General features: G+C 35.8%; 1 protein-coding gene across 5 annotated transcripts in view; it reads right to left on the minus strand.

The window, feature by feature from the left end:
* Nucleotides 1-12,367: 12,367 nt before the first annotated feature.
* Nucleotides 12,368-23,352, minus strand: part of FUT8 (fucosyltransferase 8) — an 80,535-nt gene continuing 69,550 nt past the window's right edge. For all 5 annotated transcript variants that reach the window (XM_081937727.1, XM_081937729.1, XM_081937728.1 and 2 more), the window contains 3 exons: nt 21,895-22,071; nt 19,417-19,567; nt 12,368-14,806 (listed from right to left, as the gene is read on the minus strand). In XM_081937727.1, the coding sequence (XP_081793853.1) occupies nt 14,489-14,806; nt 19,417-19,567; nt 21,895-22,071 (646 nt within the window). In that variant the 3' untranslated portion in view covers nt 12,368-14,488. The remainder of the gene's footprint in view (nt 14,807-19,416; nt 19,568-21,894; nt 22,072-23,352) is intronic.

Below are 23,352 nucleotides of genomic sequence, written 5' to 3' on the forward strand. Positions count from 1 at the left end.
AAACTTTAGCCAATGTACAACTTGCAATCAGTAAGTTAGCCTTTTTTCCTGCCTCTAAATCTTTACATTGTTGAAAGTGATTCACTCGGCACTGCAAAGATGAATTGAAGTGATGAACCGAAAGGAAAATTAAATTTTCTCAAAGTAGCTTACGCAAAATTACAATTCAGAAGATAAAGACATTTAAAAGAGTGAACAAAGTTTGTACTTCTATTTAAAACTCTGCATTGAAAAATGCATTCACAGTATTTTTCAGTCAGTTCTGCTCATTGGAATATTCAAACTATACTTAAAATACCTTTTTTTTACAATCAAAAGCCACACTCTGAGGGAGATGGGCAGTTAAGAAGTGTGAAGTAGAAACAAAAATCTTCAGAAAATAAGTCTTCTTTAATTTGGAATCCTCCAGATGTATCAACAGTTTACCAACTCCCCATCTTCCTTACCATCATTAGGTGGGAATTATTGTATTAGTAGTGTACTGTAAGTGAAAAGCATGAAACTCATTAAGAAAGAATCATATCCAATACTAATGGTGTTTGTAAAAGCTTATGCGAAAGTATAACAAGATCAGCCCAAACACAACAAACATAAATTGCAAAAATTATTACCAGAAAATAACAACTATTCAATAGACGGAGGGTTTTTTCTTCTTCTGGCAATTGATTATACAGTATTGAAATCAGAGAGCTTACAGTAATTGTACTTAATTTTGTGTTGGATTTATAGAATTATAAATCCATAGAATTAGATGAAGTATTTAGGCTATTGAAGGTTACTCAGGCTCAGCATCCAAATTAAAGAAAATTGCTATATAAGCCTGGCTTTATTTTTTGTTATAAATGAACATTGGTAAATCTTGAAGATTTCTCTGGAAGAATATTCGTATCTCATCCTTTTAAATTTAAATGTTTCAAATGTTCACCTTTGTATTCTTTGCATGATATTATAGCAATCCTTGCCTTCCTTTCTGTAACAAATTAGCATATATCTTTTGTACCATTTGTGACCTGAATCCCAGTTTGATGTTAGAGTTGGACATGGCTTTATTGCATGAAAATGATGTGCACTTTTAACAGCTATTACAAACAGGAGGATGGCATTTGGATGATATATAGTAATGTATAAGAGGCATTATGGACGTTTTTCTTATACCAAAAGAAGTAAATGCTGGAACTGAAGATTTAATGAAAATACCAAAGGATGCTGAGCCCAGAATCAAGCACTATTTGATACCTCTCTTCAGTATGTTAGGGAACACTGTACGATTACAGGATTATTTTGGAACAGGAATAGGGCTCTGAGGCCCTGCAGATCTTTTTCAATTAATTCACCTCTAAGGCAATGGAAGTGTAGTCCATAATAATTTGAGAGAACAGAAGTTTTCCACAGAAGTTAGTATATAGGCAGGCCATTTTCTAGTGCCACATTTTTAGTCAGTAAGACATGTCAAAATGATGACTGATTTTAAACATTCTAATTACATAGCTGGTAAATAATATTAGGAATGGGTTAAAGACTTATAGCAAAGATAGTGGGTTGATCACTATGGAAAACTGGATACTAGACTGTATCACCTGAACAAATAGGCTCCTTTGCATGTTTGTACCTGGTCCCTGGAGCCAAAAGCAACAATTCTGACTTTCTTTCTCAGTCTCAGGCATACCAGGCACAGATACTGAATTCAACAACACAGATCATATTTTCTAATCTAGTTTCACTTTCATTTTTCAAGCAATAAAACACCAATATAGGTCCACACTGAGTTTTACACGCGTCATTAACATACAGTAGTCCCTCAGTCTGCTCAACCTGTGGAAATGTAATTTACACGAGAAAAAGGAGAAAACAAGAATAAGGTTGCTTTAAGTTAGCAGATCATATGATTAGGCCCTTAGACACTGAGAAAACATGAATCTTTGATTGTCACACTTAAGATATTAAACATAAAGAAATCATGGCAACCTCACATGTGAAATATCAAATCAGTTAATATCATTCAGGAAAAATGATTATATTTTTGTGGTGAATCTCCAGCTTGGGGGGGGGGGGGAGGAATGAAGAGACTGGTGGCAAGCTTAGATTCATTGCAGGACAGAAAGTGATGCAGGGCTGATCCTCCCCCCCACCCCCACCCCAATATCTGGCTGTTCCCAAGAGAATACAGTCAATCTGACAAGATTCTTGCAAATAACTTAACAACAATAAAGAAGCAACTCTGATCAGCTCACTCATAGTGCCATTCTGGTTCCTTGCGCCCTGACAATTATTTTTTTCATTAGATATGGGGACAAAGTAAAATTCCTCACACCTGGATTTTTACTTCCTATATCACCTGACTTTGTATGTTGTGATGCATGGACAATCCCTTAATTGGGGATTTAAACACACCCTAATTCTGCTATTATTTTATTGGAATAACATGAAAGAAATAGTTAAATATTTGGAAGAGTGAAGAGTAGTGTTGTCTACCCAAAATCACATATTAAAGTGCTTTACATAGGTTTACCCAAGTTTTAATCTACCCAGATGAACTTATCTGATTTTACACATACTGATATCTTTGTAATACTCAGCAAGATTTTAACAGAATAGGATAGGCAGATAAAATAAAAGGTACCAGGCTCTGTGGGTTTGGATTAGCTTCAATGGCATCTATTTAAGTCTGCATGCTAGTCATATGTTGGACTTGCAAGCAGCCTAGGAAGTACAACAAAAGATATTTCATTGATCTTGCCTAAAGGGCCATCCAAATCTGGAGCTGGCATAAACGACAACTTCTTTCACATGCCAAGTTGATTTCCTTACAGATGTTGTCTATTTCATTTCACTTCCATCAAATACCATTCTTTCAAATGCTCTCCTTCCTTCATATCTTGTTCTCAGGTCTGCTGCCACCCCTTTGCTATTAAAGTGACAAATTGTCTTTGAAGAATAAATGTACTCATCTTTTGGGAAGGTTAAAGACTGTATGGTCTTGTGAAATATTCCAGGAACTGCATAAAGATGTGGCAAAAGACAACAGTATGGATGTGTCAAAGCTAGAAGTAGGTTATCTTGGATCTTATTTTTCATAAGATCCATTTTTTTAAAATCAATTGCATGCTCTTATCCCTTCTTTCTTAGTCTTAAAATGATGAAATTTAATTGTGGTCTACTGAAAACCGATATCACAGATTAAGGGCAGGAGCTCCATCGAAAGCCTCAAGAGAGGCCTGAATTTCAAAGTCCACACCCATGATTTAAAGTTCAATTAATATAGTAGTGTGGGGTTTTCTCCAGGATTTAACTCTATTCTACCAAGCTGTGGGACAAAAGGGCACTGCCACACATTAGGGGGCAGAAAAAAGATTTTTTAAATAAAGCAAGGCAAGGCAAGAACAACAGTCTGGTTACTTTAGGCCCATGATGGTGAACCTATGGCATAGAGCCATTTCTGAGGGAACGCGAGGCGTTGCCCTGTCTGCTCCAGCATGCATGTGAACACTGGCCAGCTGATTTTCAGCCTTGATTTTTGGCAGTTTTTCGCTCTCCGCAGACTTCAGAGGCCTCCGGAGAGAGAAAAACGGCCCATTGGGCAACTTGGAAGTCTGTTCCCAAACTTCTGGTTGCAGTGTTGGAATGTTTTTTCACCCTCCCCAGGCTTCAGGAGGCTTTCCTGAAGCCCAGGGAGGGCAAAAAACAGCCCAATGGGGCCCATTGGAAGTTCGGGAACAGACTTCTGGGGTGCCTGTTGGCCATTTTTCTCCCTCTGGAGGCTTCAGGAGGATTTCCTGAAGCCTGCGGAGGGCATAAAATGGCCCAACGCGCCTCCCAGAAGTCCAGAGGAGGGTTTGTGCATGCATGTGTGGGGGAGAGCATTGCATTATGGGTGTGGGCACAGGCATACGACCCCCCACGCTCTCCCCATTTTTGTCACGCCTCGATAAAAAGGTTAGCCATCACTGCTTTAGACAGTACAATGCCTTGTACCAGCCATGTGGAAATAGCTAGATGTTCACACTTTACATATTTATCCTATCTAGGTTTCCTATAGAAGAGTTTACAACAACATAAAGAGGGTCTAGCTCTTATATTGATAGACATATAGAAAGATAATTTTGGGGGGGGAAATCCAGCCATTTATTTTTCATGGCTTATACAGGTGAAACTCGAAAAATTAGAATATCGTGCAAAAGTTCATTTATTTCAGTAATGCAACTTAAAAGGTGAAACGAATATATGAGATAGACTCATTACATGCAAAGCAAGATAGTTCAAGCCATGATTTGTCATAATTGTGATGATTATGGCTTACAGCTCATGAAAACCCCAAATCCACAATCTCAGAAAATTAGAATATTGTGAAAAGGTGCAATATTCTAGGCTCAAAGTGTCCCACTCTAATCAGCTAATTAAGCCATAATACCTGCAAAGAGTTCCTGAGCCTTTAAATGGTCTCTCAGTCTGGTTCAGTAGGAATCACAATCATGGGAAAGACTGCTGACCTGACAGTTGTGCAGAAAACCATCATTGACACCCTCCATAAGGAGGGTAAAAGGTATTTGCAAAAGAAGTTGGATGTTCCCAAAGTGCTGTATCAAAGCACATTAATAAAAGTTGTGTGGAAGGGAAAAGTGTGGAAGAAAAAGGTGCACAAGCAGCAGGGATGACCGCAGCCTGGAGAGGATTGTCAGGAAAAGGCCATTCAAAAGTGTTGGGGACTTTCACAAGGAGTGGACTGAGGCTGGAGTCAGTGCATCAACTGCCACCACACACAGACGGATCCTGGACATGGGCTTCAAATGTCATATTCCTCTTGTCAAGCCGCTCCTGAACAACAAACATCAGAAGCGTCTTACCTGGGCTAAAGAAAAACAGACCTGGTCTCTTGCTCAGTAGTCCAAAGTCCTCTTTCTTGATGAGAGCAACTTTTGTATCTCATCTGGAAACCAAGGACCCAGACTATGGAGGAAGAATGGAGAGGCACACACTGCAAGATGTTTGAAGTCCAGTGTGAAGTTTCCACAGTCTGTGTTGATTTGGGGAACCATGTCATCGGCTGATGTTGGTCCACTGTGCTTCTTTAAGTCCAGGGTCAACACAGCCGTCTACCAGGAGATTTTGGAGCACTTCATGCTTCCTTCCGCAGACGAGCTTTATGGGGATGCTGACTTCATTTTCCAGCAGGACTTGGCATCTGCCCACACTGCCAAAAGCACCAAAATCTGGTTCAATGGCCGTGGGATTACTGTCCTTGATTGGCCAGCAAACTCGCCTGACCTGAACTCCACAGAGAATCTATGGGGCATTGCCAAGAGAAAGATGAGAGACATGAGACTGAACAATGCAGAAGAGCTGAAGGCCGCTATTGAAGCATCCTGGTCTTCCATAACACCTCAGCAGTGCCACAGGCTGATAGCTTCCATGCCACGCCGCATTGAGGCAGTAATTGCTGCAAAAGGGGCCCAAACCAAGTACTGAGTACATATGCATGCTTATACTTTTCAGAGGTCCGATATTGTTCTATGTACAATCCTTGTTTTACTGATTGCATGTAATATTCTAATTTTCTAAGATGGTGGATTTGGGGTTTTAATGAGCTGTAAGCCATAATTATCACAATTATGACAAATATATGAGACAATGCTTTGCATATAATGAGTCTATCTCATATATTAGTTTCATCTTTTAAGTTGCACTACTGAAATAAATGAACTTTTTCACGATATTCTAATTTTTTGAGTTTCACCTGTATATTGCTGTTTATGAACACAGGAAAGGATTTTATAAATTCTGCAAGATATTGGTATCTTTTTAAAAATGTAGATGGAACAATTTATATTCCAATCCTGGCCCGAAGATTACAGAAGTTATCATCAATCACCCATCCTACACTATCTGGCTTTCTTAAAGGGTGCCAGGTTTCTGATAAAATGAAATTATTGATAGATATTTCAGCAGCATAATCTGAGAAATATAAAATGGCCATAATGGTCTTTTTGGTCATGGAAAAAACCCTTCAATGTTGTACAAATTAAATTTTAGGAACAGGTGGTATTTTTTTTTATTAACACAATTCCTATCATTCTGCTAGAAAACTTTCTAATGGGATTATTTCCCCTCCATTAACATTTATTGTGAAACTCAATCAAGGTTGTTCCTTATCTCTTCTTATAATTTGGAGCTGGAATCATTGGCTTGTCTTATTAGACTCTTTTGTGATATTCAAAGCATGCAGATGGCAGAAATGGAGCTGAAGTTATAGCAAATGGCTTCTCCATTTTGGGCCTTTTAAAAAATAAACCAAGATTTTTGCCAGATTTCTGGAAACTGTACAGCAATATGATGAACACAGTACAGGATATTCTAGTCTGGAATCTATTGCTTTTAATCATTTAGTTATGTCCGATTCTTGCTGACTTTATAGGCGAGTGCTCTCCATGCTATTTTGTCAAGCATAGCTTCTTTCGGTTGTTGTATGTTCAACTTTGCATTAGATTTGAATTGAATATATTACAATCAATCTAATATTTTATCAAGATGCAATGTTTCCTAAGGACCCAGGAAACTTTAGGCTTTGTCAATTGCTTTGATTTTATTATATATTGATAAATATATATTCATAGGAAAGCACTTTTCTTGGTAGCTTTGAATATTTCAAATTGTTTAACATAGATGAACAATTTATTGTTTATTAATCTGATTTTACTAGATTGTTTAAAAATACTCAGCAATTTCTGGGAAAGAGCCAGTGTGAAAATATTGTGAATATCATTTTGAAATGATCTATCTTCTAAGAGGGATGTTGAGGTTACTTCTGCTTAAATTTTGTTAACAAAATGATAAATCAATGATTAACCCCACCCAGTTATAACTTGTATGATTTTTTAAAATTATATGATTTGTCATATTTCTTTATTTCTATATTGTATGGGAACTAAATGTTACTGATTATATATGGGCCCATATTTGGCACATCTGAAATATTGGCCAACACTAGGTTCTGAGTCTGTATAGATGTAAAAATACAGACACCCAGAGACATATGTATATTGTGTGTGTGTGTGTGTGTGTGTGTGTGTGTGTGTGTGTTAGCTTTTTTAATGTATCTACCTCTGAGCAGTTCAAAATTGAATAAATAAAATTATGCTTGTTAACTTTGTGTGACTTCTCATATTTTTTAATTTAATTTAATTTAAAAAATACTGTTTAGATTTTATTTATTTAGGTTCTAAGATAATAGGAACAGGGTTTTATTTCCAACATTGAGGGTGATCAGACACATTTGGACATTGACTGGAAATAAATTAATATTTGATCTTTGCTTTCATTATAAAATGTCCCTTTGGGTAAATTCTTATTTTAAAATACCATTTATATATATATTATATAGGCTGAAAACGGGACAGATAACCTTAATTGTATTTATACTTAAAAGTTAATTCGCCAAAGAATTTATTAGACTCTTCAGTGAACGCTTTAAAAAGATTACTTGTTGAACTTTTTCTAGTAGAGATGCAATCAATTTTAAGGTATATTATTACATATGCTTTAATCCATGCTATCCTGTCTTTGGCAGCTTCCTATTTGTTGAATATTCTTAGTCTGGTGAACAGCCATGTGGAAGGAAATTAAGATTTAAAATTTGAACGTGTTCCTAAATCTTTTTCCAATAAATTGGCACAAATCATACACACATACAATCATACAATAGTAGAGTTGGAAGGGACCTTGGAGGTCTTCTAGTCCAACCCCCTGCCTAGGCAGGAAACCCTATACCGTTTCAGACAAATGGCTATCCAACATCTTCTTAAAGACTTCCAGTGTTGGGGCATTCACAACTTCTGGAGGCAAGCTATTTCACTGATTAATTGTTCTAACTGTCAGGAAGTTTCTCCTCAGTTATAAGTTGCTTCTCTCCTTGATTAGTTTCCACCCATTGCTTCTTGTTCTACCCTCAGAGGCCTTGGAGAATAGTTTGACTCCCTCTTCTTTGTGGCAACCTCTGACAAATGACCAGGCTCAGAGATTATTTTAGTTTGGAAACATTATGCAAAGACCTAGGTCTTTGGAAAAGGCTCTCATGATGGGAAAAATGAAAGAGAAGAGGGAATCAGCAGCAAGGCAGATAGACTAAGTTACAGTAGTCATGGGTACATCATTAGAAGGCCTGAAAGACCAGATTATAGACAGATTGTCATGGAGGAAATCTATCTGTGTGGTTGCTAAGAGTTGACATTGACCTGTTGACACATAATCAATCTATCTACAAAGAATTCCGGATTTACTATGTTTGGACTGTTCTCAAAAAGATCATAATGTCTTCCTGTAGAAAGACAGGTTGAAGAATTGTGTCAACTCTTAAATCTTCAAACTGATTTTTTATTAACTTAGAAGAAAGAGTGGATAATGTCATTCTGTGTGATCAAGGTTTAATTTGTTGTTGAATAATGGAGCCATCACCATTTTTTCAACAGATATAATCAGTGTTGTGCAATATTAGCTTTTGGTCTTTGTTAACTATTTTATGCTTTTTTAGTTATCTATCAAAGCAAGTCTTTAGAAAATCTGCATTTTATGTAGAAGTTCAGCCTCAAATAAACAAGCTATAACATTGTATTCTTGTACTTATAATTTTCAGACTATTTAATATTTTCTTTATTTATTTATATAGATTTAATATAGATATTGCATTTTAGGAAACTTTCATTAAGGAAAAGATTTTTGAAATGACATTTGTTACACAATCATTCAGAGGATGATCCAAATGATGTACCATTTTGGTCTCCATTAGAGACCGCACTGAAAGGGATTAAGAATCACATATAAATGAACCATCTTTTTGTTATCCACCAGGTCATTGTACTTTTTATATTTTTATTGCATAATACTGTGATACTGTACTAGTTGCATAAAATGCACCTGAATCTCTAAAACTATGCTATTTATTGGGAATATTCTTACAGTTTTTGTAAAAGTTATCTCGTTTCAAAGAAATCCACTTTCTGTTCTAATATCTGTAGAGTACACTACTTTCTGCAGAGGTAATGTGACTGCCCACAAGAGTAGCTACATTTCTATGCAACAATCTCTATTCATAAACTGACTCTTATGTAAGCAGCTTGCTATATTTCTAAAACTTGAGTTGTCATATGCCCTTTGGAGAGTCAGATAAATCCAGTTATATTTTAAGAGAACCTTTTAATACCCAGAATCAGAAATAAATATAATTGCATGCCATGTGGGCATGTTCTTTAACTAATGCTTTTTAAAAAATAGCTATTTTTCGGCCCAACTTGCATTTTAAGTTTAAATCAATTTTGAACCTAATTTCATTTACTAGGTAAAGGCAATTCTGTTCACTATCTATGTCAAGTAATGTACCATATTTTTCAGACTATAAGATGCACCGGAGTATAAAACACACATAAGAATTTGAAGAGGTAAATCTAAAAAAAAGGTTTCGGGGGCCAAAAATGCTGTATTCAGTGTATAAGATGCACCCAGATTTTCACCCTCTTTTTGGGGGGAAAAAGGTGCGTCTTGTACTCCGAAAAATACAGTACTTGAATTAATGGTTTTTGTGTTTCCAGAGCTGGAGGGAGAAGTTTTGGGGAAAAGTACTCACCTCCTTTTAGATTTTTGCTGAATATTTGTGTGTCTTTGCCACTGAATATTAAAACGTCATGTAGATCCTACTGATATGCAGTATAAAGGGAATCTGAATGAACAAATAATAGCAAAGTGAAGAGCTGTGCCAACCTCCCTTGCTCAATCCTTTTTAATTGGTAACATCATTTAGAGTTTGGTAACCTCCCAAGGACAATCCTTACTAGTGGAATCCCTGACTGGTGGTACTGAGCCAGACTTATCAGTCAGAATGCCTTATTGCCTCTTGAATGGCAGCTGAGAATCAGCTATGTTGTCCTCTTTGGCCTCAGAGTCAGAGAAGTCTGGAACACTTCCAAATTGCCTCGATGTTTTTATGATTCTCTGGATAATTTTATACTGTGCACTTCAAATAACTGATGAGATTGATAGTGAAACTGCCCAAATGTGGCCATCCTATCTCCATCATGAGATTATGTCTTTCAATCAGTGCAACAGTGGAAGTTAAGAAATAAGTTTCCAGATCTGTTACATCTTTGACTTTTCCACACTGGCAATCCCAGTTGAATAATTTTTTGAAATGAAATAAGCACCAAACGGTATTATTTATCCATTCATTCCCTTTAGTACTACCATTCATATGAAATACCGATAACATTTAGTGCCAAAAAATGCAATAATGAGAATTTCCATTACTGAAGGCCTGGGGGCCAGATCCAGCCCGTGGGGTGCTTAGATCTGGCCTGCGAGGCCTCCCTGGAAACAGGGAAGGACTGGCCCACGATGCCTCTGCCAGCGAAAACAGAGCTTGGGAGGGCTGCACACGGGTCATCCCAAGTTCCGTTTTCGCTGGCAGAGCGTTGCAGGATGCTGTTGCAGCCGAAAACGGAGCTCAGGAGCCCATTTTCTCTGGCAGATTGCTGGGGCCACCACAGGTGCCCTCAACACGAGTGATGTTGAGCTCTCCACGCCCATCCTGGCCACACCCACTCTGGCCTCCCAAGGTCAAACACAGCCCTGATGCAGCCCTCAATGAAATAGAGTTTGACACCCCTGCATTAGGCTCTACTTTCCTTATTCCTGAACATTGGATATAACACAGGTAGTCCTCAACTTACAACCATTTGTTTAGTAGTGGGTCAAAGTTACAATGGCACTAAAAAAAGTGACTTATTACCATTTTTCACACTTACATTCATTGCTGCATTCCCAGGATCAAAATTCAGACACTGGAAACTGGCGTGTATTTATGATGGTTGCAACGTCCTGGAGTCATGTGATTGCTTTTTACAATCTTATAATAAGCAAAGTCAATAGGGAAGCAAGATTCACTTAAAAACCATGTTACTAATTGCAGTGATTCACTTAACATCTATGGCAAGACAGGTCATAAAGTGGGGCAAAACTCATTTAGCAATCGAAATGTTGGCTCAGTTGTGATCATAGATCTAGACTACCTGTATTAACATCACTTAACAACAGCTCTGTATTTAGCCCAGAACCTCTTTGGTCTACAGGCCTCATGATTTTAAAATCTCTAGTCTGCTTTTGGGTATGCCTTACCTCCCCCCACCCCTCTTCTTAGCAAAATCTTGATGAATTTGAAAACTTGCTGGGATTTTTTGGGGGGAGGAACGGGGAAATGTCATTTTGGGTCGTACATCACCCAGTGATGAGTTTTGGACTTTTTTTCTCTGCAAGGGCCAATAGTACTATGATACAGTGGAGTGGTTGGTTTTTTTGGGGGGGAGGGGGATTTCAAGTGGAAAACTATATATTTTATAAGTTTTATATGAAAAGTCTTGATGAAATAGATCATAAGGTTACACAGTTATTCAAACACAATCCATTTTCTACCATCTTCTCAATGAAATGCTATTTTTCAATGGAATGTAGCTAAATAATTTATACATATAAAAAGCTGGCTCCCTGACTTGGAGAGGACCGGTAAACTTCAATGCATATATGAGAGTAAGCCAAGAAATTCTTACTACTATCACGAAGAAAATTATGATAAAATGGCCTTCTTTTCAAGTGAATAAAAAAGGAAGAAATGTATAAATGGGTGACTCGGTTGAAAGGAGATTCATTTCTGAAAAATCTGAGAGATCTGAAAGAAATTCAGTCTCAAAGGACCATGACTGGCATTGCAGCCTTAAATGTTATTGCATCTTGGACAAGGCTGGTGCGCAGGGCATGCTGAATGATATGAGGGGCACTCTGATACTGGTATGAGAAAAGCTAGTCACTTCTAAATAGAATGGCTGGGGGAAAATTGGAAATGTGTGGCTTAAGACTTCAAAATTGAACTGTGTGTTTTTTTTACGCTGATTTCCTAAAGTGGCTACAATATGCTGATGGGAATGATGTAGCCATTAGACTTAACAATTTTGAGGACTTCACAACTTGCTATTATAAATATTACAGGAGGGCACATTTTACTAATCACATTCATGAAAGGGAGACTGAATTAATGTTTTTAATTTTGTGCTTGTGCACAAACATCTATCCTCCCCAACCTGCTGTCCTCTTAGCTAGGAGTGTGTTGATTTATAGTCACAACACATCTGGAGGAATTGCTGATATATTCACTAGGATAGGGCACATGGATATCCTTAACCTAAATAGATGTTATTTCTGAATTAACATGCTGCTTTTAAATTTTTTTCACAATTGAAGTTTATCTCAGAGATGGTGTCTCTCCAGGATAAGATTCATCATTGAAATGTGAACAATTACAACACAATCATAACTTTTAACAAAGTGCCAAATTATGTTTCCCAATAATATTTAAAAATATTTACAGAAGATGATAAAAAACAGAATGCTTTTCTGCTAATGGTAATTAAATTTCATAATTTCATATACAGGGAAAATGGCATATTTGCTCAAATAAAAATACATTGGAACAGCTGATGCTACAAAGTGCTCATATGTTCAAAGAAAATTCTAATATGCTAGAGGTGCTTTTCCATTAATCCTTATCATCAGGTGGGTAAATTACACTCAGCTTTTAATCTCTGTAAACTGCATCAAGCAAATGACCCTTTATTCAAGAATCAGAACATTAAAGCACAGACAGCATAGATGTTTGGGGCATTTGAATCCAAAGGAGAGATGGAGAGATGGCATTCTGACACTGAACTGGTACCAGCATGATCTAAACTCAAAGGTTAATCTTCAATATTGACAGGCACTTAGAAATAGATATATTTTTATAATCAGTTCCAAACAGTATATTTTTTACTATTCCATAGTAATGAACTGTTTTATTTTTCCAATTCATTAGCTAAAATAAATGTCACTTTAGGCCACTGAAGGATACGTGACATTTGGGGTATGTGTGGACATATTTGGCATTACAAAAGCATTCTTGATAAGATTGAAAGGGGTGGAAGGATGACTATGTGAAACTGGTAATTGTGGAGGTGCACAATTAAGCTCCCACTGCTCCTTTCTCTCAGACATGAGGAAGATCAAAGGCACGGAGGGGGAAACACATTCAGAGAGGTAGGGAAGCAAACAGATGAAAAGATGGATAAAGATAGAGAGACTAGTACTGTATGTACCTATGACAGCAGTAACAATAATGATAGAGAAGAGACAAAGAGAGGTAGAAAAAATGTAACTTTTCCCTTCCATATAAATAATTAGAGAAACAGTTCTATTGATATAAAAAGTAGAGGGAAAACTTCCAAACACAGCTAGAAGGTTATGGGAACCTACTCATTCCATTACCTCCAGGCATTCTATGTTGGGACTCTTCTCTACTCTCTTTATAGAAAAAAAAAAATATGTTATACAATTTCACCTATTAACTTTGACAAAATAACTTTTAAAAAAATAAGTGGGAAGGACATGGCAGGTTATATTTACTCAAGAATCCTACTATATCAATGATGCAGGTGGGAGCTTCACTTGATTTTGGGCAAGTTTTTTTAAATAAAACAACACATTTTTTTAAAAAAAAAAACAACACATCAGAAACAGAAAATATTTTCTCAATACCATATTTGTAAGAGAAGATGCCGGGCCTTGTCTCTTTGTCAAACAAGGAATCAATAGACACAGACAGCCCAGTACTTATCAAAGATACTAAAATATTCTGTATGAAATAAAATTTCAGAGCTTTCTCAAGAAAAGAATAGAACATATTCCATTCAACAGTCTTCTTAATTTTAAAGTCATATTACTTGTAGCACTCCAACCATTCATTTTTTAATTTATTTTTTGTTATCAAAGACAATGTCCAGAAACAGTACTAAAGAATCAGTTCATGGTATAGTTTTACAAAAATTTCTACCAGACAATTATTGTATAGTTGGATGTATTTTTTAATTAATGATGATGTGAATTAATCAATGAAATTGCTAGTGAAAAATCCTGCAAAGAAATATGTATTCTGATTGTTTAAATCTGTTGGTTGGAGCATGTTGAGTGCAACATAATTCTTGCCCATCAGGAGAACGAGATATGGCTCTTCTAAAATGTCACTGATCTTTCAGAAAGAGGCACCATATTTCATATTCTGCACATACAAAATATGCTCATGTCACTTAAATTACATAATGCAGCAGTCTTATAGTTTATTAATGGCAAAGAAATGAGCCCCAAATCCATATATGATTCATGGGAGGAACATATTCTCAGAAAGACAAAGAGTATAAAACAATAGTTCCCGTTGAATGTGTATCAGTGTGCATGTGTGCAGTGTGCATATAACAAAGTTCAAACAATGCCGTATCAAATTGTTCCAAGCTGTGCATCCAGGCTGAACAGTAAAAGGCTTTCATTTTAACCATATGTTAAATTGCAAATTCACATCCTACAAAAGTCAACAATATGGTTGGTTGTAATAGTTCAAAGTAAAAGTTGCTATGAATTATTTTGCTTGCCTTTATTTGTCAGCCTCTTCATATATGGGATACTTGACTGTCTCAATTTTCTCTTTTACTTTATAGGAAGGATATAAACCTGTTCTCCCTAATTTTCTATTGATGCCTTTGGAATAGCCATCCCAGTGGTTTCCAGCAACACCAATTATATCTCCAGCTTCCATAGGAATTTCATCAGCAGTTCGAGGATGATGAGCATAAATTGCAATCTGGTTGTGGGCATTCTGTCCCCCAAAATAATAAATATCATCCAAAGAATGAAAATAGGCAGATGCATCCGGATGTAATGTCTGCATGATTTCATAAGCAACTCGACAAACCTAGAAAAATAAAGGAAAAATATTATCAGGTTGGTATTATTTAGCATCTGCCCATTGATTAAACATATCCAAAAGAAGTGTATATTATTAGACTTTACCTCTGTTTATTCTTAACACATATTCAATAATATAATGGAATTCAACTCTCCTTACTCTTTTACAGGTGGTCCTCGACTTGCAACCATTTATTTAGTGATCCTTTGAAGTCACAATTGCACTAAAAAAAGCGAGTTATGACTGTCACAGCATCCCCATGGGCACAAGGTCAAAATTTGGATGCCTGACAATTGGCATGTATTTATGACGTTTGCCATATCCTGGGGTCATGTGATCACCTTTTGCAATATTGTGACAAGCAAAGTCAAAGAGGAACCCAGCTTCATTAACAACCACGTTGCTAACTGAACAATTGCAATACTTCACTTAACAACTGTGGCAAGAAAGGCGGAGCAAAACTCACTTAACTGTCTTATTTAACAATGGAAACGTTGGGCTCAATTGTGGTTGAGGACTGTCTTACTATATTTTAAAATGTACAAAATCCAAACAATTCCAATCCTGAAACAGTCATCTAATGTATCTTCTCTATCAGCTACTAATTTAGGTGATATTGTTTGACCATTTTCAAACCATTCTACTTGTTAATGGTTTGGAGGGTCTGCAAAATATGGTGTGAATGCACAAAATATAAAGCATCACTATCACATCTTATTTTTTTAGAAAGTTTGCCTTGTCTTAATCTACCTCTAATTTATGAAAAATGGATGTTTCCCGCAAATAGTAATGATTACATTTTCAGTGACAACTTAAGTCACAGTACTCTACACTTTATAGGTTATAAGGCTGATATAGTTCCCTATTGATTTCTTTAATAATCCTTCAAAATTCTGCTACAACAAAATTAGCACATATCCTTCATTAAACCCTTCCGAGTGTTAATGGAGCCTACAGAATCTTTATCACATGGTTCTATTGAATCAAGTTCAGATTTTGAGTGGATCATTGTCCACTCATTGAAATATGTTTTCCTGTAAATTAAATGAATTATTCTGTCTTGCACTCTGAAATGAGAGAGAACATGTCTTGACATCCTATGTAAATTATTTTCAGATATTTGAAGGGTTCTATCATCTTACATCAACACCTGACCTCAATTTGTTTTCCCACGACTAAGCTTCCTTCAATCTTTCTTCATAGGGCTGAGTTCCAATTCCTGTTTTAAATAATATAATCTCATTTGTAGTGCTTGGGAGGAAAAAGAAGACTTCTCATTACAATGTTATTAATGTAGCTAATGTCACAATGTATTAGCTGAAATGCATCTTTTCTTTCAGTATTTTACAAAATAAAAGAGCAAGGGCAAAGAATAGAATATGGTTTATGAATTTGTGGGTGCCTTTTAAACCCCATTTCAGTAATGGTCTACTTAAGTGCTTCTCAACCTCAGAGATTTTAAGATGCATACAAGTAGTCCTCAACTTACAACCTCAATTGAGGCCAACATTTCTGTTGCTAAGTGAGACATTTGTTAAGTGAATTTTGCCCCATTTTACAACCCTTCTTGCTACAATTGTTAAGTGAATCACTGCAGTTGTTAAGTTCGTAACACAATAGTTAAGTAAATCTGCCTTTGCTTATCAGGTTACAAAAAGTGATCACATGACCCTGGGACATTGCAACGTCTCAAATATGAGTCAATTGCCAAACATCCAAATTTTGATCAGGTGATCATGGGGATGCTGCAATGGTTGTAAATGTGAAAAGTGATCATAAGTAACTTTTTTCAGTGCCATTGTAACTTTGAACAGTCACCAAATGAACTATTGTAAGTTGATAACTACCTGTACTGGTTGGGAAAGTGTGGGAATTGTTCATATCTTAAAATTGCTGATGCTGAGAAACACTGCTCTACATAAAAATGCCTCTCTTTCCCTAACTCTACTTTGAAGTAAAGTTTGTAATAGATTCTAATGAGGTAATTTTCTTTGCTCTGCTTAAATAACAACTCTAGATGTATCATGATCATGGGAAAGAGAAAATAGGTTAAAATTCTTCTGATTTCTGTCATCTTTACCGAATCATACACCTACTCTATTTTAATTGGAAAATTTTAGGCTGTTCTGAAGTCTACCACCTACAGTTTGAGGAACCCATGCTGCCAGCCCATCTTTCAGCGTTATGTCTGAGATCACTTTAATTTACACTGTACCACAACACACGAAAACAACATTTGGCTGTTTTTGAGCAGATCCAAAGTGTATACCATGTTAAGGTACAGAGCAAGTTTGGTCTACTGGTTAAGTCCACATATCAGACCTTGGGAGACCATGAGTTCTAGGCTTGCCTTAGATACAAAACCAGATGGGTAACTTTGAACTAGTCATCCATTATTCAACCCTAGGAAACAGACAATGGCAAGCCACTTCCAAAAAGCCTGGTCAAGAAAACTGCAAGGATTAGTCCAGGCAGTCACCAGGACTCAAAAAGTTAACTTAAAGGCATGTACACACACACACACACACACACACACACACACACGTTGGTATGATGGAATTTAAAGGCAGGATCCAGAACAGAGGAAGAGATCTGATTGTGCAGTAGGAATTTTCTCTCTTTGCCCCTAACTATGCTTGTTTTATTCTGATGCATGAGGATCAAAGGATTTTCTACTAGGATGTAGCACTAGTGAGTTTTCATTGTTTCTAATAGCTTATTTAAGCACACATTCCAGAAATAATGCAAAGCAACAAACCTATATGCTATTCCTGAGTGAGAGTATTAAGGTTTTAAAAGGCAAAAAAATAATAATAGTCAAGAAATGCATAATTTATGCAGGAAGTTAATTGATATTGTGCCAGAGACTGGGATAGATGGGGAACATCTTCTTGCTATTAAGGAAGTTTTAAATTTATATTACAATTGTTACATTTAATTATTTGTCATTGGGTATATAGAGAATTGTGAGATTCTAGAAAGCAAATATGTATTCTAGCTTTGTTGAAAGAAAAACTTGAACTCTGGCTAAGACTTAAACCTCATAAAGAAGCAGACTAAGATTTGGGAAGAGAGGAAGAAAACCCAAAACACAATGAACTAAAGAGCTAGGAACTAAGAGACAAGGGGGCTGAAAGAAAGACAGAATTGAATCAAGAGTGCTCAGTCCATTCAAGCAAACAAGATATAAAACCTGCCATCAACTATTTTGGCAATAATACTTCTATAACATTCACAGTGAAGCATTATTTTTCAAAAGATAAAATGTTTAAATAATGTGTTTATAATCAATGAGTAATTTAACTGAAATTTAAATAACAAAAAAATTAAAACTGGCATTTCAAAAGAGATATATAATTGTCCTGTAAATAAAAAAAATCAATAGCTGGTGTGATGACTATACTTCAGAATATATTCCTTTTAAGAACAAAATCAATGAATTGTTTGGTAATATAGTACAGTTTTATTTAGTGTACTTAAGAGATATCCAGGACTAGTAAACACAATGTTTCTAGCATATCATCCATAGTATTCAATAAAGGAAACACTTCTATGTTGTTATCATCTGGAGTTGTGTAATACATTTTAAGAGACACATAATACATTAATAAAAATCATGTAAAAATTTAGTACTTTAGATTCAAAAGCAAAAAGTGCTTCATAATTCAAATGTAATACTTGACTGCAGCTCTCTTTATCAGATTCATGGAATATGCAATCTCAGGTAAATATATATTTGGTTTTAAAAAAGTGTAGCAGGTAGTAACATTTATGGTCTGAGCATATTTTTGCTCTTGATTCTGAAACATCAATCTAATAATATCTAAAGGCCTCTAAACTAGTAGCCATTAAGGTAAAGGTAAAAGTTCCCCTCGCACGTATGTGCTAGTTGTTCCCGACTTTGGGGACAGTGCTCATCTCCGTTTCAAAGTCGAACAGCCAGCTCTGTCCGAAGACGTCTCCGTGGTCATGTGGCCGGCATGACTAAATGCCGAAGGCGCACGGAACGCTGTTACCTTCCCACCAAAAATGGTTCCCATTTTTCTACTTGCATTTTTACATGCTTTCGAACTGCTAGGTTGGCAGAAGCTGGGACAAGTAATGGGAGCACACTCCATTATGTGGTGCTAGGGATTTGAACCACCGAACTGCCAACCTTTCTGATCAACAAGCTCAGCATCTTAGCCAATGAGTCACCACATTCCATGTAGCAGCGATTACTAATAGCCATTTTGCAGTTAATACCGCAGATATAAAATGCATTAAGAAATATTTCATTTTGTTTGTTTGTCCCAAACTATAGCAAAATAACAGTAATGATACTAAAATATTAAAATTCTACTTATTCTTTCCAATTTCCATGATTAGTTGGAAAAAGAACCTTTCAACTGTTTTACATTTATTTGCAAAGGATATGTTTTCTTGTTAATTTCCCCACAGAATGTTTAAAATACTGATTTATTGGTAATTCTATTATGTATTACTATTATTAATTTAAAACTATCTCATACACCTCTGGTATTTTTTTTGTGTGTGTGTGTGTGTGTGTGTGTGTGTGTGTGTGTGTGTTATGGATTTCTAATTAGCCTCAAGTTTTGGAACAGAAATTAGCTTACCTGTGAAGAAAAAGTGCACACAAGGAAGTCTACCTGAGACAAGAAGTGTATATCCAAAATAACACCCCGCAGAGAGTTTTCAGTGTATCGATTGTGAAGACCCGCTGACCATGATATGGAATTGTCACTTATGAATTCATAGTTTGGATATCTGGAAACAAATGCATCACAACATCACACTTTTGTTTTCTTAAGGAAACAGTGTAGTATCTCTGCACAATTTATCAAGTAAGTCTGAATTCTTGTTCTGAACTGACACTTAGGCATAATAAGGAAGACCACATAATTTATTGGTACAAATTTTACTAACAAATGGAAAACTACATGTATTTTGTAAGAAGTAAAAACTACTTGTATCTGAAGCTTTTTATACCATCAATCTTGGCAGTCTTTTATACAATCAATCATGGTACTTTTCTGCTGAGAGAGATAACTACAGCTTTATACCATTAATATGCATATTAGATGGTACTTGTCATTTACCAGCAAGGAAGCAATCTGTACAACAACATAGATCGGGAGAAAAATCCGGAAATTAAATCCAGAAATGGAAAAGCCTTTGGTCAACAGGAAAGTGGACACAGGCACTGTGTTCATTATAGGTTTGCCCTTTCTCCATAAGGGCACTGGGAAGAAAGCAGACTTCTAAAGTTGAAAACTATGCTTTCTCAACATGCAAAGATGAATCCGCAAGAAATTGAGTAGAAATATGAAACCCAGTAATTAACAGTCACACTACCCAATGAACTTATTGTATTGAAAATATCTGAAGATAACTCTCCTCAAATTAAAAGAAAATAGTGTATCCCAATGGCTTCCTTCCAAACAGGAAGTGAAACTGTAACAATGTCCAAATATGGATTAATTGGAAATCGCAGTCAAAGTGTAGCAAATTATTCTGCCAAGTAGTGTAAGAACAGAAAAAGGACTAGTTAATTCAGCTCTTGATTCAATTTTCTCTCTAGCATTATTTATTTTATTAATCCGATTTATATGCCGCACCCTCTCCACCAAGGGACTCGGGGCAGCATACAATTCATTACACAACAGATAAATAATATCCTAATATTTTCCCAGCAATTTTCATCTTGAGTGGCCACAAGCTTTTCTTACATCTGCATCTAGGGAAAAATAGTTTTTTTTAATCTTTCTTGAGTAAGAATCAGGGCTATAATTCTGATTTTTTTTTCCTTACAAATTTAATGTGCAATTGAAAATCACTAAGTGATTTACATTGTGATGCATCACTTGAAGTTGGAGAATAATGGGGAACAATGGTTTTATAAGTGTGATTGAGATAGATAGGATTCCAGCAGAAATTAAACATAATGAACTGGATTGAGAAAACAAAGAAACTTTTCATACCAGGGAAGATGTATTCTTGAGGTCCAATCCTCCAGTGGAAAAAAAAATGAGACCATAGGAGCAAGAATACTATTTGGAGGAATTTTTTTTTTAAACAAAGTTTTATTGGTTTTTAAAAAATAATAGGGAAAAAGGTAGAGGAATGGTTACAAATTTTGGCAGTTGCGATATGCGGTAGGTGCCCCCTCCCTCCATACTCATAAAATACATTTACACAAAATTCATTGCTAAATAGTAATATGTAGTCAGCATATGAGTTCAATTAATAATTTCGAACCATTTATGTCAAACAGATTTTCTTATTCATTTTTGTGATCTGAGTTTTCTCGGTATTGCCCCATCTCCCCCCGCCACCAGAGCTCCGGCCCCTCCCGTGTCCTGTATGTCTGTTGTAGAATCATATGGTTTTTCTAGGAAGGCTTTATTTTTTTCCATAAAGGCCTGCGCCTCTATGGGTGTATTAATTCTAACTCTTGTGTCCTCCCAGAATATTAGCATACCTTCAGGCATCAGCCATCTGAACCAGACCCCCTTCTGGTATAGTTTCTTCGCCAATTGCGAATAGCTTTTTCTTTTCTCCCTCACTTTCTTGGGGATCTGTTTCAGGATGGTTATTTCCCTATCTTGGTATTTCAAAGCTTGCCCCCTTTGTGCACTCAGAATTTCATCTCTTGTACTTTTTCTGAGAAATTTAATGTGTACTTCCCTGGGTACGTTGTGTGTTCTAGCATAAGCTGAGTTCACTCTATAAACGAGATCTAGTTCCCACCCCATCTGTTGTTTCTCTTTCTGAATGTATTCAGCCAAAATACTTGTCATGATGTCCCTTATATCTTCATCATCTGTCTCCACCACATTTTGAAATCTAAGGTAAAAGGACATTCTCTCAAATTATTTGGAGGAAATTTTTAATGTAAATAATGATATTTTCTCTACCCTCAATCCTAAACCCCCCAAAAGTTTGGATGATTTCAAATAATGTTGAGATAAATTTACTAAAATTTGGAATACTCCAAAAACAAGATAGTAACATTGAATAAGCCATAATGTTTAAATATGGATCTGGATCATGTAAAACCACTTTTGCAGCAACTGTGAACCAGGATGCCTTACTTGGATTTTGCCTCTTGCAATAGTGAAGGATCATCTGTAGCCAAATAGACTCGCTTTTTGTCAATATGCTTTCTCCGGGAAAGAAGCTGGAAACGTTCTTCAACATGTGTCATGTATTCTTCAATTGGATGAAATGCTGCTTCTGTTCCCACTTTGTCCGTTCTACGGACGTGAATACTGGAAAATAACAGGAAACGGCATTTTTCTTAGACAACTCTTATTAATTCAGAACAAAGAGTCTGTGGCAATTCAAGGACCCTCTCCTTCCCTCAACCAGCAAGATGTGAGTAACAACTCAATCTAAACTACTCCTTTTGACAGAATAAAATTACATAGACTGTTCGGTGTATGAGTCTGCATGTATCTGCATTTTTTTTAAAAAAAATCCAGATATCTCAAATGCTCACATTAAGAAAATGCATTTTTTAAATCTCTTAGGATGGTAAAAGTTAATTCTAAGATAAAAAGCAGATGAAAACAATTTAACCTTATTATGTCAGACAGTTTATAACAAACAAATGGAAATATTACAAAGTCAGAAAACCTTTAGCTAAGCAAACTTAAATGAGAAATGTAACTGAAATATGTAAGTTTCAAAAACTCTTTTGTCTCACTGCAATATCAGGACTGAAAACATGAAAACCCCAAATAAAATTGATTAGGTTAGGTTGTAAAGAAAGTATTTATTCTTATATAAAAAACATCAATTTGTGATATTCATTGCTGCAAGATAGATTGTTATAGCTTATAAGACTTTTTTGACTTATTTTTTTAAAAAAAGAAATATTTTTAATTTATTTATTAGATGATTAACTTTAGTGAAGTCAAGAAAATTAAAGAAATATTCAATCTAGGGATTATAGGCATTTACTTATGAGCTGAAACATAAACCATTCAAATATGCATTTAAATCCCTATGTGATTTATAAAAAATAATGCAATGTCCTTTATTTGATAAAGATTAGATCATAAACAACAGCCTGCAGTTCTAAAAAAGGGGCATCAAATAGAAATTTCAAAAATCCAATTCATATCTCTTAAATGATTAAACTGGCTACATCCTACATCTGCCAACCAGCATAAATACTGATAAGTAGGTGTTTCCAAAACTAAGATCATATAGTTCTGCTAGTTTGTATACCCTTTTTAAGAAAACCATTTAAAAACAAAGATTAGCCACTTGGATGTTGCTGAGAACTATTTCCTAAATAATACTATCAGAAAGCCATAAAATATAACTTTCTTAACTTTTAAACATTTTTTCTGAACTTATTAAAAGGATCAGTGATTATTAATTATAAAAGCTAAATGAAGCCTCCATTGTCAGAGGTATTATACTTCTGAATTAAACATGTTGGGGTGAACAGGGCAGGACCCTCATTCTGTGTAGTGAACTTGAAATTTAAAAAGTGCTTTAAGACTGCTTTCTTTATTCCCAAATAGCATCGATATGAAAAA

The sequence above is a fragment of the Natrix helvetica genome (genome assembly GCF_964273705.1).
Source record: "Natrix helvetica genome assembly, chromosome: 1".
In the NCBI taxonomy this organism is placed as follows: domain Eukaryota; kingdom Metazoa; phylum Chordata; class Lepidosauria; order Squamata; family Natricidae; genus Natrix; species Natrix helvetica.